The 19,995-nt window shown below is 35.3% G+C and overlaps 1 protein-coding gene across 25 annotated transcripts in view; it reads right to left on the reverse strand.

The window, feature by feature from the left end:
• OSBPL9 (oxysterol binding protein like 9) overlaps positions 1-19,995 on the reverse strand; it is a 156,064-nt gene that overhangs the window by 31,237 nt on the left and 104,832 nt on the right. For 11 of the 25 annotated variants that reach the window (XR_011537365.1, XM_070609672.1, XM_008519624.2 and 8 more), the window contains 4 exons: positions 9,411-9,506; positions 8,598-8,645; positions 7,578-7,607; positions 6,737-6,787 (listed from right to left, as the gene is read on the reverse strand). Coding sequence is in view for 22 of the 25 variants with exons in the window: in XM_070609672.1 (XP_070465773.1) it covers positions 6,737-6,787; positions 7,578-7,607; positions 8,598-8,645; positions 9,411-9,506 (225 nt within the window). In the remaining 3 variants the exon portion in view is untranslated. Of the gene's footprint in view, positions 1-5,048; positions 5,202-6,736; positions 6,788-7,577; positions 7,608-8,597; positions 8,646-9,410; positions 9,507-14,377; positions 14,447-17,284; positions 17,360-19,995 lie in introns of those variants that run through there. The other 14 variants (XR_011537364.1, XM_070609651.1, XM_070609650.1 and 11 more) reach the window with 4 other exon arrangements.

Here is a 19,995-nt window from a genome sequence, read left to right on the forward strand (position 1 = left end):
CTAATTATATGAAACAAAAAATAAACACACTAGGTGATGAAAGAAAATTTCTATTTCAAGTTTTGTGAGACTCAAATGGGGCTGGGATGACATGCAAAAAAATAAATTTGGACCCCTCTCTCACACCATAAAAATTTAACTCAAAGTGGAAAAAACTATAAAACTCTTAGAAGAAAACTCAGGGATAAATCCTTATGATCTTTGATTAGGCAATGATTTCTCAAATAAGCCATCAAAGGCACAAGCAATGGAAGACTGGTAAGTTGGACTTCATCAAAATTTTAAATATGCATACTTTTTTTTTGGAGGAAGATTAGCCCTGAGCTAACATCTGCTGCCAATCCTCCTCTTTTTGCTGAGGAAGACTGGCCCTGAGCTCACATCCATGCCCATCTTCCTCTATTTTATATGTGGGACACCTGCCACAACATGGCTTGACAAGCAGTGCGTAGGTCTGCACCCGCGATCCAAACCGGCAAACCCCAGGCCGCCAAAGTGGAACATGCGAACTTACTGCTGTGCCACAGGGCCGGCCCCGTAATATGCATGCTTCTAAGGACACTATCAAGAAAGTGAAAAGACAATCCACAGACTCAGGAGAAAAAAAAAAAAGTGCGGGGTAATAGGGCTGGAGGGTGGACATAAGGGGCACATATGTATGGTGACTGACAAACAATAATGCACAACTCAAATTTCACCATGTTATAAACTATTATGACCTCAATTAAACTTTAAAAAGGTCACTGAACATTTTCTATGTGCAAGGAATAGTTCCTGGTGCTGGGAATACAGCAATAAACAAAAAGACAAAATAAAATTTTGCAAATCATGTATCTGATAAGGACTGGTATCCAGAATATGTAAAATCACTCTTACAACTCAATAAGATAAAAAACCCAATTACAAAATGGGCAAAGAATCTGCATAGACATTTCGCCAAAGAAGATATATGAATGGCTTATAAGCACATGAAAAGATGCTCAACATCATTATTCCTAAGGAAAATGTAAATGAAAACCACAGTGAGATACCACCAGAATGACTATAATCAAAAACACAATCACAAATGTTGGTAAGGATGTGGCGAAAATGGAACCATTACACACCGTCGGTCTCAATGTAAAATGGTGTGACTGCTTTGGAAAACAGTTTAGCAGTTTCTCAAAAAGTTAAACAGAGAGTGGAGTAACTCCACTCCTACGTATATACTTAAGAGGAATGAAAATATACACCCACAGAAAAACACAGGCCAATGTTCACAGCAGCAGTATTCATAATAGCCAAAAAGTGGAAACAACCTAAAGTTCACCAACTGACAAATGGATAAACAAAATGTGGTATATCTATTCAATGGAACATTATTCAGCAATGAAAAGGAATTAACTCCTGATACATGGCTGAACCTTGAAAACATGATGCTAAATGCAAGAAGCCAGTCACCAAAAAACCACATACTGTATGAATATTTTATATCAAATATCCAGAATAAGCAAATCTAAAGACAGAAAGTAGATTAGCGGTTGCGAGGGACTAGAAGAGGCATGGGGTCAGGGGTAATGAGGGAAAGAGGTACAGCAAATGACTACCTAATAGGTATGGTGTTTCTTTTGGGGGTAATAAAATGTGCTAAAATTAGATTATGGTGACAGCTGCACAACTTTGTAAATACACTAAAAACTATTCAAGTGCACACTTTAAATGAGTGCGTTTTATGGCATTACGTAACTTATATATCAATAAACCCGTTTAAAAAAGCCTGATGAGAAATTAATGAATATTGATGAAAACAAAAGGTTTATGCAGAAAAATGTTTTGGGGAGAGAACCTGGGATCCAAGGACAACTTAATTATATAATCTACTTTAAAAGCATCTATGGTTAGATAACTCAGTTCTGAAAGGATAATCTAGACCTGTGCTGTTCAGTCTGGTAGCTACTAGTCACATATAGGTACTGAGCACTTGAAATGTGGCGAAAGGTGTAAAGTGTACCCACGATATTGAAGACTTGAGCAAAAGAAAAAAAAGAATATGAAATACCTCATTAATGAATTTTTATATTGAGTACATGTTGAAGTAATATTTTGGTATACTATGTTAAATAAAATACATTATTAAAATTAATTTCACTTGCTTTTATGAGTTGTGGCATATAGTCCTATCACCTAATCTCAGTGAAGAACTGGTGAAGTCCCTAGGTGCAGCGGGTCTCTGCTCCACTCTTCCCTCAACTCCTCACTTCCTCTGCAGTTCCCCATGAGGGGAAGACTGTCTCCATCTACGGTACAAAGGAAGAGTGAAGTCTTCTGAGCTAACACAGTCCACCTGAAAACCCCACTAAACAAGTGGTGCCCAAACTTCGCTGCACATTAGAATCACCTGGAAGTTTAAAACGGCCTAATGCCCGGAGATACCCCATACCAATTAAAACAGAAAGTTTGGGAGTGGGAGCCAGGCATCTGAACTGTTAAAGATTCCCAGGTAATTTCAATGTACAGCAAAGTTTGGGAATCAACGCACTAATTATTTAGGCAGTAAGGAAGCTTTTGGGAGAACTAAAATGAAAGAATCAAAACTGGAAGGAACACGGTCAGCCCTGTGGCCAAGTGGTTAAGTTCGCATGCTCGGAGGCCCAGGGTTTCACGGGGTTCGGATCTTGGGCACGGACATGGCATCACTCCTTAAGCCATGCTGAGGTGGCATCCCATATAACACAACCAGAAGTACCTAAAACTAGAATATACAACTATGTACTAGGGGGCTTTGGGGAGAAAAAGAAGAAAAAAAAGATTGGCAACAGATTTTAGCTCAGGTGCCAATCCTTAGGGGGAAAAAAACTGGAGGGAACTTAAATTCTACCTAGAGCTGCGTCTAAGCAGCCAATACTAAATCAACCCCAAACAAGATAGATGTCAAATTATCTCTTCTTTTATCCGTTTGGTTTCTCACATGGCAATATTTCTCTCAAAGAAGCTGATTCCCATATCTTATTAACATGCCGGTGAAGAATAGTCCTCCAAAGTGGCTATAACAACTTACATTCCCAAATCAGTATTAGATGGAAGTTCTCATTTGTACCAACATGTGATAGTGTTGCTTTAAAATTTAAGACCTCTTAAATTTTTGTTGTTGTTGTTGAGGAAGCTCAGCTCCAAGTTAACATCTGCCAATCCTCCTCTTTTTGCTGAGGAAGACTGGCCTGAGCTAACATCCGTGCCCATCTTCCTCTACTTTATATGTGGGACCCCTGCCACAGCATGGCTTGATGAGCGGTGCCATGTCCGCACCTGGGATCCGAACTGGCAGACCCTGGGCTGCCAAAGTGGAACATGCGCACTTAACTGCTGCGCCACCGGACCAGCCCTAAATTTTCTTTTAAATTTAATAAACACTTATTGAGGACTTGCTCTATATGCCTGGTACCAAGAGCATTACAAATACTAATTCATTTAAGGCTCACACTATCAGTAAGAGTAGAGGTTCTATTACTATCCACATTTTATATACAAGAGGAAACCAAAGCACAGAGAGGATAAATAAACTTGCTCAAGTGGTGCAGCAAAGATTCAAACCCTCAGTTGGGCTCCAGAGTCCATGCTTTTAAAGATAATGTCATGTTGTCGCTCATTATTTAAAAACCTTCTATCTTAATCACAGGTTAACTGATTAGATTTACCCAAAGATTAATTTATAAGGGTGATCATCACAGCACAGCAGAAAAGCAGTTAAATAAAAAAAAATCATACATATAGTGGAAATACTAGCCATGCAACCGTTAAAAATTACGTATTAGAAAAATTCATTCAAAATTCAATTATTTATCAGGTGCCTACTATGCGGCAGGAAACTGTTCTAAGCACTGACGATACAGCAGTATTGTGGGGTGAAATGTCTGTGTCTCCTCAAATTTCAGATATTGAAACCCTAACCCCCAGTGTGGCTATATTTGGATATGGGGCCTCTAGAGAAGTAAATTAAGGTTAAATAAGGTACCAAGGGAGGAGCCCTGATCCACTAAGTGTCTTATAAGATGAGACACCAGAGAGGTCTCCTGCGAGTGCTCACGTTCTCTGTCTCTTCTCAGTGTGCACGCATCAAGGAAAGGCCATGTGAGGACACAGCAAGAAGGTGGCCATCTACAAGCCAGGAAGAGAATCCTCACCAGAAACAGAATCATCATGATCTTGGACTTCTAGCCTCCAAAACCAAGAGAAAATTAATTTCTGTTATTTTTAAGCCACCCAGTCTGTGGTGTTTTGTTTTGGCAGCCCAAGCAGACTCATACAAGTGGTAAATAAGACAACTGTCCTCATGGAGATTATAGCCAGGTGTAGCGAGGCAATAAACAGGATATTATGTAAATTTGGCTAGTGATGCAAGGCCATGAAGAAAAACAAACTAATGGGAGGCAGAGATGATTTTAGATAAGTGGTCAGGAAAGTCTCTCCAAAGTGGTTTCATGTTGGCAGAAATTTGAATAAAGTGAGGGAGTGAGCCCTGGAAACCTGGGGGAAATGTCTTCCAGGCAGAGGGACAGCAAATACAAATCTCTGAAGCAGAAAATGCCCGGCCTGAGAAAAAGAAAACAGGCCAATGTCGTTAGAATGGTGTGATCAAGCGAGTGATGGCTCAGATGATGTACGTTATGGTGAGGAGTTTAGATTCCATTCTAAGGGAGATGGGAAACCATTGGGGGGGGGGGGTGAGCAGGCAAGTGGTATGGTCTCATTTATATTTAAATTAGGTTTAAAGATACACAGAGTTCATATAGGGTACATAAAAAATTTAAGGGATGTATCTGTACATAAAAAGACTTAACAACAATAAAACTTCTTTCTGGAAAAAATTAAAAAGCCAGACTTCGCACCTATATGGTGACTGACAAATAATAATGTACAACTGAAATTTCACAATGTTGTAAACTATCATAACCTCAGTAAAACAAAAAAAGTTATCCAAGGTCAGGAAAAAAAGAAAAAAAAAAGCCAAACTCCATTTATTTGATCCATGTTACCCATTCAGAATGACCTTGAAATGTAGGTTTATCAACCTGGGATAAAATAGACAAGTAGGGGGGCCGGCCCGGTGGCGCAGCGGTTAAGTTCGCACGTTCCGCTTCTCAGCGGCCCGGGGTTCGCTGGCTTGGATCCCAGGTGCGGACACTGCTTGGCAGCCATGCTGTGGTAGGCGTCCCACGTATAAACTAGAGGAAGATGGGCACGGATGTTAGCTCAGAGCCAGGCTTCCTCAGCAAAAAGAGGAGGACTGGCAGTAGTTAGCTGAGGGCTAATCTTCCTCCAAAAAAAAAAAAAAACCAAAAAAAAAAATAGACAAGTAGGAGGTACAAACTAAAAAGAGAACACCAAAAATGTTCTTGATGAGTGGCTAAAAGGTGAGCTACTGAAAGAGGCTAGGCTGCTCTATTTTACGACTACTCAAGTCCTGAATGATGTGTAGAGATCATCCAAACTGGCCTAAAAGCTACGAGCTCTTCTAGAGAAGGCAGTATGACTCCCTCAAACGCCGGGCCTGGCGTAGTTTACTGGTTACCTATATATAGGCTTTTGGGTAACTGCAGGTGCTCCCACCCACCCATGCAATCTCACAGTCAAGAAAAACGAAAACAAAAACCTTACCGCTGTTATGCCTCCAACCCTATCCTCCATTTTTTGAGCTTTAGAATATATTCTGATCCACAAAAGTACATGAAAAATTTAGACAGATACATAGGAAATCAGGCATAGTGGTCAAGAAGGCCTAGAAAGTAAACACAAGCCCTAAAGTTCTGACACATTAATACTGAATCTGGCCTCAAAAAAAATGACATTACCCGCCTTTAACTTGTAAGCTGAATATCCTTCCTATCTAAGCACAAATGGATTGTCTTATGCTATTGTGTCATTAACAACGCCAGGTAAAAAGTATCTATTATTGGGCAAATACATGCAACTGAATAAATAAAACAGGCCAGTAATTAAAAACTCACACAAACACTCCAAACTTAGCTATTGAATTGGCTGTCCACTCACTTCTAGCCACTGGTTAGAAATACAGAAGTACACGTCAGGTAGAAATAATAGGGAAAAAAATGTTTTTAATTCATATTTTCAAACACTAAAATTCTTGTTTTTCAAAATATCGGGCAATAAAAAATATATATGTAGGTTAAATAGACCAAAATTTTTCAGAAAAGCAGACAATATACATGAGATTTTTAACCCATTACAATAGTTCAAAACATATTTTACTTCATGAATAAGGAAGAGCAATTCAAGTAGTGGTTCATTAATGCAGTTCAGTACCAGAAAAAAAATCTATTAACAAACACAATTTAAAAAATATCTCTGTTATACACTTCATTATGGATGAGAAAAAGAACTCTGCTAAAATTTAATTCCTTTTTCATAAGGAAAACTTTTTTTGTGAAAGGTTTTGCAAAATATGTCCCTGTCCCAAGCAGTAATAACGGATAAAACAGAAGGAAGGGGTGAGTCATTCAAATGTGCTCCCCCCTCCTTCCTGGACACCATCAGAAATTACCTCATCGAAAACATGCATATGCTGGTAAAGTAATGTCCACACATAATAGGTGTTCAATAGTACCAGGAACCGCACAATACAATGTACTGTAGAAAGGTAATATACTTCAGAACTGAGTTTTTTGGCTATTAAAGAAAAAGGCTATTATAATTTTTAAATCTCACTAAATCAAAGTAATCAAAAGCAAATTTTACTTACTTTAGCAATCTGGAGCAACACAATGCAGTGTTTGATTGATTCTACCATGCTCTATCAAAACAAAACACAGATTTTAGGATCTTGCCCCAAATAAAATGGTCATACGATGTTAAAACTTCAAATATTAAAACTGGTTCAAATGTACAGGGTTTAAGTCTATACTACACAAGAAATAGCCTTTCTGGGTGGGTTCTAACATGCCGATAGTGAAGGTATCATTAGCAATTCTATGAATTGTTAAGAAATGCCATAAAACTGTTAATTTATACTCAATAACATCTAAATGGTTTTCAACACTTCAAACATAAACAGATGTGAGTCTGATGAACTTAAATTCTTACATCAACAGCAGGCAATCCCACCGTAAATTCCTACAACGTCTATTCTTTGATGGAATTATGGAGAGTAAAGGATCTTACCAAAATACTGGTCAACCTAGAACCCTATTTTGCCCGTTTTTAAAAAGCTTTTATCAAAGTACAAATCTTATCAGTAGCCCATTACATAATGTCAGAAGGGCAGTCACCACATCAGAAAACTTGAATCACAATATATTTTAATTATAAGAAAGAGAATATATGTGTTGTGCACGAATGACACCTTTTATCCAAGGATCCCAAACAGACAAGAAACAGATAAAATGGCACTCAGCCAATTTCAATTAGCAGGATTATTCTATTCACTTAAATTCCTCTAGAAAATAATACAACTCAAACACTCTGTAAAAATTCATAAAATTAAAATCTCAATTGTTCTTATTAACAGTAGCAGCTTAAAACAGAAATAACATTTTAAAGTACTTTCTAATACAAAGCCACAGTCTATCAGACACATAACTTACATTTGTTGTCTCTTTGAGAGTTTCAATTTTCTGCAAAAAATAAGTTTACACAGAAATAATCAGAAACACAAAGTTGTTTCTTAGTGGTTAGTCATTTAAAGAATTTTACCAAAATGTACTCACTATTCTAAGCAAGTGCTTGCAGGTTGGGAAGGGAGTACTTTTTGTTATACTTTTTTATTTAAATCACTTAAATAAAAAATTCAGACCTTATCCTCAAATAAAATCCATGTGCTTCAATTCAAGATTTGTAAGAATAATATAAAACATTCTTATTCCTTACCTGAAAACATGTTTTGTCTTTTCTATAGATTTTACTATGTCATTTAAAAATGCTTATTTTAGAATTAGCTTAAACTTAGCTAAGTTGTTTAAAAATGATACGGTTAAATTCCAAAACTAAGAATGGAAGGTGAGTTAAACATGACTACTATTACCAAGTATAAAAGAGCCAAATGCAAGGCTATGGTCCACAGAAATGGAAAAAAAAAAAAAAAGATGCTGCATCACGAATCTAGTTAACGATAGAAAAAATGTTAATTGAAAAAAGAAAACATTCAAACTACAAAGTAGTTGTCAGAAATCCACAGTGGGGGAAAACAGTAGCAGAACTATAATTAAAGCAACATTCATTTTGTTTCCTCATCTGTGGCTTCTTGTTTATTCTTAAAATTCTTACCGGTTAGTTTATTAATATCTGAAGTAGCCACATGTAAATTTAATAAGATAACTTTCTACCTGCAACATATGTACCTGAAGAGGAAAGAATTTACTCCTAGGAAGGTGGTACTTACAAAAAGGGTATCATATTACATTTTTGTACTTTACCCTTTTGTTTAATTATGAAACCATAACAGAAATTCACCCAGAAAACTCCCCTTGAAGTCTATATGGCAGTACTATCATAAGAGGTCAATAGTACTACTATAGTAGTCAAAACACTGAGGTCCTTCTGTTATTTCTCCAAAAGGCTCTTGGATTTAAGAATTTTAAAGTCAAAATCGTGATTATAGACGTTACCTTTCTCTGTTCATCATCTTTGCAGTTTTGAAGTTTGTCATCAAAAAGCTAGAGGATTAAAAAAAATGATTATAGTATCAAGTCACTTTACTACATTGTGTACATTTACTAAACAAAGAAAAGCAACCTTCAGTTCTTAAACACATTTCTTTCAGGGATGACTTACATGTACTTTCAAGATAACATATTTTTTCAAGGCATTGTATCAAGTCAAATTCTACTGAATTCTTTTAAGCAGTCAAGATCAATTACTCTGGTAGAATTACAAGCAAAAGAAAACAGATGACTTTTAAGGACTTAAAATATCAATTCAAACCTAAGTTTTTTCTGCTTTGTCATCCAAATTTATCAACACTCCTTTTTCTTGAAGACTTTTGCTTGTAATTAATCTTAAGGTAGGAATTGAAAGAGACAATTAATTTCAATAATGATAAAGGAAGTAGAGAAATCACCTCTCCCAACTCTCCAAAAATGGAAAAAGCCAGGCCATAGAAATCAAGCCACTCAAAATTTACCAGTTTTGTAGAACTTTTCAACAGAATACGAATCTAAGCTTGTCTTATTTTCTTCCAATTATGTCTAAATATTTACTTTTAATGACCAAAAAAGAAACATATACATATACTATTTACCATAATAATTAGAGATAAAAGATTTTTGAATGTCACCAGATCTTTTAATGTCAGCTTTCAAAAGTGCTGGAAAACCACATAAAGTTTGTAAATTAATATTAAGTAATTGTTTTTACTCAAAAATCAAGCTCAATAACATTTACTACTTTATATCAATTCAATATATAAACTAATGCCACACCTTTAATTGTTCTATCAAGATTTGTAGGTAAGCATCAGCCTCTGTAAGTTTCTTATCAAAGTCTTGAACACTAGGAACAAATCCTGAATCCAAACCCTAGAGAAAAAGAAAATTTGCAATAAATCTAGGAGTACCAAGCAATGTTTAATAGTACAAAACATGCTTCATCCTTCATACATGACATTTCAATTTTAAAATAAAAATAGTACTTTCACATAAATAGTAGGTCTATTTAAATTTTCTAAATTCTCCAAAAATAGTGGTAGATCAATCTTCCTCACAAACTTCTGGCACTATTTCCTTCACGTCAATTACACGTGCAGCTGCTCAAATAAGGATTTACCCAGCTCTTCAGAATCACTTTCTTCTCTCCCAAAAAGCCCCACAATGGCTCCCAGTCACCTCCAGAGCAATAGGAATTTAGCTAGACAAATATATACAAAATAACCTAGATTACCGTCTATTCTCCCCGTATTTTCTGTTCAGTTCATTCCTCCAGTCCCTCAATCTTAACTTCATATTCTCAGTATTTAGTTCTCACATTCCCTAACCTACCCCATCAGCTCTGTTTTCCTCCTCTCATATTTAAAAAAAAAAAAAGAAAAATGAACCTAAAAATTCTCACCTCTTCTAAGAGGCCCCTCTCTAAATGAAAGGGATAACACTTCTCTCTTAATCGAGTACCCTACTCAGTTTCACCCGTGGCATGAATACTACACCCTGGGTGCAGTGTAAATGTTTATTTATTTAGAGGGCCCACTTATTTCTCAGTTTAACAGTCTCGCATTTGTAGGTCCCACCTTTCCTACACTAAAAAATTTAAGCTCCAACAGCATGGGATTCTTATATTTTAACTTGACTCAAAAGAAACTTTTGAGTTCTTAATCTCTCTGACTGAAAAACACATCAATCCCAGGTGTAAAAGACAAAACAGATGGATATTGAACAAGACCATCAGCTTGCCATATTTGCACGCCCAGTTGTCATGCAGGTAAACAAGGAAATAATGGAACGGTTGGGAACCACTAATGTCACAATCCCAACCCAACCACAAAATTCTGCGCGAAAGAGGTGAAATATAATGGTTCAACATACCACACTTGACCTTCACCTGCTTTTTGGCCAAAACACGTCGATCATTTTCACACTCCCCATTTTAGTAAACTGAGTCCAGAGTTCATTTTATATTACACCAACATCTCATCCTTGTATATCATTACCAAAGCAGAGCCATTATCTCAAACACTAGATTGAGACAGTATAGTATTTTGGAAACAACAATAGACTTGGCAAACCTGGTCTCTAATTCCAGCTCAGCCACTAACAAGATACTGTGTCTCTCTAAGCTTCTGTTTTCTTACCTGCCAAATACAGGCGTCCTCCTCCTATTCCTAATGTGGCACCTACTATGTCTACGAAAGACTACCATTACTAACACTATCATTAACTATTGTTGTCATTAACTATTGTTGCTCTTCCCAAACCAAAATTCAAATTCTCAACCAAACACTAAAAACCTAAGTCCTATTAAGACCACAGGAAAATTAATTTATCTTGTAATGCATTTTCCTTTTCAAATTCAAAGGCAATAAAACTGCCCACTTCTTTTTTTACATACATGTAAAGAAACTGCTTGAAATGAGTATTGACAAACCCCTTCCAAATGAGATGTCATGTATAAAAACAAAGTTTATGGAAAAAAATCATCATAAATCACGTATGTAAAATCCAGATATATTTATAAAATTGTGGTTAAACATCTTTATTTTTAAAGATAACCCAAAAAACTCCCTATTAGAAACATTTACTATGTATAGTATAATAAAAGATGTGGAAAAGGAAGGCTAATTCCACTACACTTCAGAGACACTGCAGCACTGTACTACTAAGAAAGGAGCAGTTTCTTTCCGCGTTACTGTACCACAGAAAAACCAGCACTGCTTGGCTTGATTTTTGTTTTGTTTTGTTTCACAAAGCACTACAACATAATAAACAATAATTTAACTATAAGACCCAGTGAAAATCAGCTAAATACACTGTTCTTGCTAAACATCAAAAAGGTCAATGGCATATTCATAAATGAATAAAAGGTGAAGCACCTAAATGAGGGAGAAAAAATGATCTTTAAGAATTTTCCCTCTTCTGAATATACTCAGAACTACCACTGGAAAACTCCAACATATCCTTTTGAACAAATCACTATCTGATTAAAAACCCTCCAGTAAATAAATAGAGACAAATTAGATTTAAATTACTACTGAGATCTGAAATCCACCTAAATTAATTCTTAACAAACAAATCTTTGATGTTTCTATAATCATATGAACCTCATCTTGGCTCTATTCTCAGACCTGCTTTTGTCTTCCACGACATTCCTTTACCCTTAGAATAAACTCCACACGTTACAACATCCAAATAAAAGATATGCTCACCAATCCATTCTTCCTTATGTAATTTATAATGGGAGATTTATAAGAGTTATTAGCTTAAAATCCCAGAACTGGCCTAAACTCCTTTGCACAGTAATCCATAAATCTTTGGCCTTATTTAAAAAGAAATTCTACACATACAGTTGCTCCCCATCTACAATCAATAAAATAAAACGTACAAATTTATCAATAACACGGACAAGCAACTGATAGTAATTAAACTGTTTTCTCAAATCTTTTAAGCATAATTCACTAGAAGATACAAGTTTTCACTGTATATTGTAATGTACAGTACACAGAATCAAAGCCACCTAGTCCAACCTCCCACTCATAGAAGTTAGCATAATGTCTTTGAAAGTCATTTGATCTTTGCTTGAGTATCTCAAGAGACAAGGAACTCATCACCTCCTAACATACACTATTTCATAAAAATTCCCTTAAAATCATAACTATTCCTCTTTCCATTCAGCATTTACAATATAAGGCACTATATTCAGATCCTTTTTAACGGAGTTTTGTTTTAAAACAGATCATAAAAATAGAATATAGTCCTTTATGATGTTGAGAGTGGTCTGTCTTCCTTTGAAAAGAACTCAGAACAGAGCAGACCCTTTAAGACAGAGTGTGACTTCCTACTTAGTGACATCTTACAGTCACACTTGAGAACAAGCAGGTTGGGAGTCAAGCAGATATACATTCTAACATTCTGTACTCGCCTTATCTAATATCTATCACACTTCATCATAATTAAATATTTAATTGATTGACTTCTCTGAAGGAGTATAAACCCCATTAGGGCAGAAACTGTGCCATTCGTTTAACACCGTATCTCCTAAGGCTGGCTCTGTGTTGAATGAATGCATGTGGCACTGACTGCAGCATCTGGGAACTGCTGATGCCATGATAACAGTCTTCCCCATGACCTCTTCTCCCTAGGTTTCTCTTGCCTTTCTGTTCTTTTTCTCCTCCCTCACTCCCTTCTTCGTGTCTTTCTTTCCCTCTCTCCTGTCCACATCCTTCAGTAGTCACTGAACTGGTTATGTTGCATTTTTGGCGGTCTGGATCAAAGAGGCTGCTGCTCCCTGATTTACTATATAGACGAGCCACAGTTCTAACTTGATGATTTCGGTATGAATTCATTTAAGGCGTAAACTAAACACAACTATTACAGAGAAAGAAAGACAAAATAGACGTGACGTAAAAGTAGTTATATTAGAAGAAACAGAAATTAAACCTAAATCTAACCATAAAATTAGAAATCTCTATAAAGAAAAAACTCCACTTATGTGGCAAAAATGCTAAAAATAAAATAGTTTCTAGTATTCAAGAGTACTTTGTAATAAAGAAAGATAAAGTACATATATAACATCAAGAATAGTAATACATGATTTTCTATCAGCCAGGATTTATGTATACAGTTTAAAATATGTACATAGAAAGAGACAGAGAGACACATCTGGCCCAATTTAAGGGGAATGTCAAAAATAAATAGCTAGACTGATAGAAGAATATCAAACTGTCTCAAACTGTAAGTACTTCCTACTATCTTCCTAATACTTAAGTTGAATAGCATCAACTTTTTTCTTCTCAGAAGGTACTTCAAAGCTAACAAATCTCAGCAAAATTAAATGAATTCCTATTAATGACTTTAGTTAGGACATTAAACACTGTTTATACATACACATAAACGAAAATGCTTCACCCCATTAAAAAGAAGAGTATTGCCAGGGATGGCCTTAAAACTGTCTGAAGTCCACAGAAAGTACAGCTGCTTTGGAGAGACACTCTCAATAAATAGTGCAGGAGGCAATTTTTGAGGCAGGGAGTAAGAGCTTTCAAAGTAATTCCTGCCGACAGAGGAAGAGTAATGAACAGTGGTGTTAAAAGGTGGTTTAAGGTCTTCTTGAGGTCAGAATCAGGAAATAAGAAAGTTATGGGTAATTTGAGGAACTGAGGAGAATAATGTAGAACAGGAAGGGCTATGGCTGAATAATAACTTTGTAAAAAGAAACTTACAAATGAGTAGTTATTTTCATACCAAATCTTATTTCACAGCAAAAACTTAAAGAACTAAGTACCCTATGTTCAGTGCTTTCTCTTATACAGGACAAAACAGTATATAATAAAAATATGTTGCAAAAAGAGAAAAGGAGAATATATTAGAAATAGAGAAATTACTCCATCTAAGTCTAATAGAAAAGTTCAGAATAACAAGAAAACAGACTAAGTTGCCAGTAGTAGAACTGTAAAAGAGTAACTGCTTAAAAATTTAACACAGGAAAAATACCAAAGAAAACAAGCTTCCTACTAAAAAATAAATGGCATGAATCCTGACAAAAGTAGATGATTTTTACAAATTAGCAAAACATACACCCTATAATTAAAACAAAAACTTTGCAAAAATGTCATTCTGATTAAAATATGAGAATATTTGGAAAGTTTTATGTTCACAATCAGCAACATGAGATGACATGCATCACAGATACACTTTCATCCAATGAAAGAAGTATAGGGTATACTTACAATTGAATCACTTACAATTATTTTTGAAAATTCAAGAACTGGAGAGATACCAGAAGACTGGAAAAAAGCAAGTGTGGTACTGATCTTCCAAAAAGGTAAGGAAAAGAGAGAATAGAAAGTTACCATGCTGTGAGTCTGACATCAATAATTAAGTAAAGGAATAATAAGAGAAAAATCTGTAACTACACAGAGGAAAAGCAGGTACATGAGCAGCAAGTAGCAAGTTAAAAAAAATAAATAAAAGAACATTTGCTAAGTTTTTATACTAAACTTAATGGCTTTTCTGTTCCTTAGAAATTTTGTTAGCAAATTAAGATTTCGAGAAATGACACCATTTTGTCTCCATACCAAATGGCTTAAAAGTTGGTTTAATGATGAAAAAGTTTATTAAAGAAACCAGAAATATTAATAAGACCGTGATTTTATGTGGGCTATACTGTGATTTCTTCAGATTACTGAAAGTTTGGAAATATTTATAATCTCTGTTGTCTCTGTGGTTTATCTTCTTCAGGTAAAGGAAGAATAGGGTTTAGAGGTATAGAGAAGTTCTGAGGGTAAGAATTTCTCCCTGTTTCTGGGTGTTTTCTTTCTTTTCTTTCTTTCTTTCTTTTTTTTGGTGAGGAAGATTGGCCCTGAGCTAACATCTGTTGCTAACTTTCCTCTTTTTGCCCAAGGAAGATTGTCACTGAGCTAACATCTGTGCCAATCTTCCTCTACTTTATGTGGGATGCTGCCACAGCATGACTTGATGAGTGGTGCTAGGTCTGTGCCCAGGATCCAAACCTGCACCAGGCTCCCGAAGTGGAGCATGCAAACTTAGCCACTAAGCCACCGGGCCAGCCCCTCTCTCTATTTTTTTAAGCCTAAAGAATACTCAACTCTCAACTCACTTGTAGTGAAGATTATCAATGCAAAAATGTCCATAAAATTAAGCCTATTACTAAATTTTCCCAGTGTACTTTCAGGAAGGTATTTTCCGTTTAATTCAATGTTCTGATAACCTAAGGTTCCAAATAAGGGTTTTTATCAACATAGTAGCTATAGCTATCTCACCAGCACTAGGTACCCGAGGAATGTCCTAAAAGATCTTTTGCCATAGTTTTAAGTGAACAGTTTGAACACCATGGATTCACAATATATATTAAAGATTTTTTCACAGTATTAGGGCCTGTTAGACACTTTACAAGTTTTCTCATTTCATTATCACAACATAGAAAGTAGATAAACACTAACTATTTTCTAAGTGTTTACCCAAATCATTCAGCTGGGACTTTGTTTTTTAACTGGGATTTCAACTTAGTCCTTTGACTTACAATCCATTACACTTTTCTATTAAATCACAATGATACATATTTGAAAAAAATTCAGGGCATAAGAGCACTAAAGTGTAATCTAAAAACTACCTGAAGGAGCTTGACGTAGTGAAAATAAGAATAAGCTTTAAGGTCAGACTGATCTAGTTTAAAATCTTGAATCTGCAACTTCCCAACCAATTACCTGTATGATCTGACCAAGTTACTTTCTCTGCCTCCATTTTGTCATCTAGGGATGAGCACAATAACAAACCACTCAAGGTTGTTGGATAGATGACATGAGATAATATGCATAAAGAAACACAACAGTAGGTATTCTATTTCCTCTTCATAATTTGGAATCGCAAATAACCAGGATTTCCACTATATCCCCAGGCCTTAAACTAGTGCCTAACATACAGAAGGTGCTCAATGAATATTTGATGGATAAGAACAAAATAACTAGGTAATACTATAAAACACATGCAATTTTAACAGAGATCTATAATCACAGAAAGGATATAAGCGTTAAGTTAAACTGTATTTAACACTGCTTTAAAAAGGAAAACAAACTAAGTTGATCAACTCTGAAGAAGGTAATAGCTAACAGTAATAAAAAACGTATGAGCAATAGACAAAACAAGCGATAACAGAGTCTTGGAAAACAGATCAGAAAAAATTCCCTATGAGATGTTCAGAAAAGTATTGGGTATTATGATTGAACCACAAAAGTTAAATGGTACTGAATTATTACCTTGGTAACAAAGAGTCAAACAATATAAAGTCTTTCCCCATAATATAATCTGATTTTTGAAAATGCACTATTAGTTCTTTGAAAAATAGAATCCCTTGTATCTATAAATTTACAAAGAGAATAGTTTACGCATAATATTAAGTTTCTGTGAAAAAAAATCACAAAACAAATCTGAATTGATCATACAGTTGGGACAGAAAAGAACTGCTTTGTCAAGAAGGAATTAGGCACAACCACCAGTGCCAAAATTCATGAACTTTAATCGTAACTCAGCTCAACTGCTTACTCTTCAGGATCTCTTCATCTAATACTGACACTGTTATGTAACCTGATTTATAGGACAAAATACTAATATTGATTCCATAAAGTGATTTGGTTACTCAAACAACTCCACAGAGAAAGTTTGGCATTTGTGCCATTTTCCTCTATTTAAATCATTGATAGCTTGTCTTCCCAACTCCCAATTTATTCAATAAAGTCATGTAAAAAGTTACTGTTGAAACTAAACAAAACAAACAAAACCTGAAGTTTATAAACAGAATGACCATATATCCTAATTTGTCTGAGATATTCCCTGTTTATGCCTGTTGTCTCAACAAAATTATTAGCAGCCTCCTCACTCTCAAAAGTGCCTGTTTGGACAATAAATTATATGGTCTCCCTCTCTACAAAGGATGTTAACTAGCATTAAGAGATATAAATATCTGGAAGGCATATTGCTTCAGAGGTTTCAGAATCAGCAAAATACTAAAACAAACAAACAAACAAAAACCTAAAACGAAACATGAATTTACAGGCTCTGGAATGTAGAAAGCAAACCACAGAAATAAAACAGACACCAGAATTCAAGTCAATTAATATTAACTGAGTGCTTACCTTATGCTAGATAAGTGGAGACACGAGTAATATAGAAGTTACACTTTAAAAAGTTATTTTATTTACACACACAATCTGAAATAAATCACATGAAACAAAACACAGGAAATGCATATATTACTCCTGGGCAGCAGGACTGAGGAAAGGGGGCATTTGAGACTAGGATTCTTTTAGTTTTTACTTTAAATATTCATGTTGTTTGCTTTTTTAATAAGCAGGCATTTATTTATTTAACTTAAAATCAAAAGCTTTGAGTAAAACATTCAGAAACTGTGCAGGTTATAAATATTTTTCCAAAATTTTATAACTGTTCTAGCTTGCAAAATCATCAGCATTATTCTTTTAAAATTATCTACAAAATGCTAAAATGTCTTAAGAGTAAATTTGGCAATATTGAAGTTGCTCAGATACACCTTTCTAAGCAAAATAAAATGTAGCTTAACAAATTTATGACATCATTCACGGATAAAGCGCAAACTAGCAAAAAAAAAAAAAAAAGCACTTAAAACTTAGCAATCACCACTATACTGGAATAAATGCTGAGAAGAAAAATAGCCAGTAAAACAAAGCAGAATACCTAAATTTTTTTCTACATCCTTCCTGCCAATAACACGATGAGTCAAGATTCAAGAAAGCAAACTCATAAAAAACAAAACACCTACTACATCATTCCCCCTTACAAAGCATTGTTTTACCACGTGGTGTGGGTAATCAGCCAAAGCTTTTCTTTTCACACACTAGTTAGTCAGATTACTAGGAATATCTTCCTTAAAAGTTATAAGTTAAGTCATTCCAAGATCTAAACAAGTTCTGAGTGGCTTACTAGTACGGAATAGAAAAAATACGTTCTTCCACTCCCCAACCTCAGACTACTATCATTCAGCTTAACAGCATTTTGGAAAGCAAAAAGTCTCACTATTTTTAAAGGTCTACCAAAAACAGAATTTTAGGTAAGCTTCCTGGAAATTTGCTCTACGTATAACTAAGAGAAATTCACATTAAACACATAAATCCATAAACTGAGTATTTTAGTAGTTCAAGTTTTGAAATAACTGAAGAATGCTCATATATAGCATAATGCTTGTTGAAAATTTGATTACGAAATGTTTTCAAAAAGAAAATCTGATATATTCCTCTAACAAAACTGGATCTGTGTAGCAAAATATAATATTGAAAATTAAACAACATCCAAGCAGAGCTAAACGATAAACTAGTCAGACCAAGAGATAATGAGTATTAAAAGGCTTATATCTCACACAAACCAACCAAACACAAGAGAACAAAAACGACCACCCTGAATTGAAAAGAAGAGATTCTATAATTGGTTTCTCACTTATTCCTTAAAAATTGTATGTACCAAAGCAGTTTTTGTATATCTGATTTTAGCTGCCAGTGAATATCAAACAGTTTGAATGAAACAGGTTCAGTTTTTCCTAAAGCTGTTAAAAGCGTAATACAAAATTACCACGATATAGCTCAACTGTTGTCAGAAATCTATCAAGATGGTCTAAAATAAGACTAGAAAAATATGAGGACAGACTTTGTTTTGTTCTCTACTGTATCTCCCAGGCTAGTGCTTGGTTTATAGAAAGTGCTCAATAAAAACAAATGAATGAAGGCATTCTGAAATGTGTCTGTTAGTATTTAAACACAAAAAGTAATCAAAGAACAAGAAGTTCTTGCAGATATAAACCAGAGTATTCATGAAAAAATCATAAATAACTCATTTAGTTATTATAAAAGATTTATTGTATTACAAGTATGGATGCTGAATTTTTTAAGGCTAATTAAAAGTTTTTAAGAAAAAAAGAGAAACAATAGGAGAAAGACATTGTATTGTACAGGCAGTATAAGCAAGACTAAGCAATGACAATCAACTTATCCCTCTAAAAATTGATTCTCTGGTGCCAAATCTTGTCATGAGCACAGTTTTACACATACTACTCTGGGCTTAGAATTTAGTATTATGATAATGATGTATTCATTAGGCATCTCTTATGACTATGGCACTGTGTTGGATGCTTTGCGGATGCCAAGATAAAGCAGACATACAGACCCTGTCCTAAGAGTTTCAAATCTATTAAAGGAAATAACCGTCTGTCTACAAATAACTGATTCAAGCACGGTAAAAATAAGTGTTAAAAGAAAGGTATTAAGAGATTAAAAGGAGAAGTTAAGGGAATGAGAAAGGTTTCACAGAGGTAGCATTTTAGAGTGCAGGATTTGGACAGAGATGGGGAGAGGAAAAGTATTACGGCAGTGGGCCTGGGCAAAAATAGCGTAATCGGACGGGATGTTTGAACTTTTCTTTAATTAAGTGACTAGAGAAATGAGAGCAGAGTTAAGGAAACTAACAAGGGATGCTAAAGTATCCAGGAATTAGGAACAGCAGGAGGCCCTCTCCACCCCAAGCCTGAAGGATCAAGGAAGGAAACAATGGCACCAAAGGCCAATCAGAGGAGAAGCTACTCAAAGGATATCCTAGTTGAAGGACACAGCCACTGCCAGAAATGCACCAAAGCAGAGAAGGAGCAAGAGGAATAAACTTCCCAAAGGTTCTTTCTTTTTGTCCTTCCATCTTCTGCCGCTGCCTCCCATTGGCTAAACCCAACCAAAAGCCAAAGGATAAAGGACACCAGGTGACATAGGCTGTAAAAGTTAGCCTTCTAGAACAGAAAGCAGAGAAGAGCAGAGAATGAATCTCATCTGCT

Source organism: Equus przewalskii, chromosome 2, assembly GCF_037783145.1.
Source record: "Equus przewalskii isolate Varuska chromosome 2, EquPr2, whole genome shotgun sequence".
Taxonomy (NCBI): domain Eukaryota; kingdom Metazoa; phylum Chordata; class Mammalia; order Perissodactyla; family Equidae; genus Equus; species Equus przewalskii.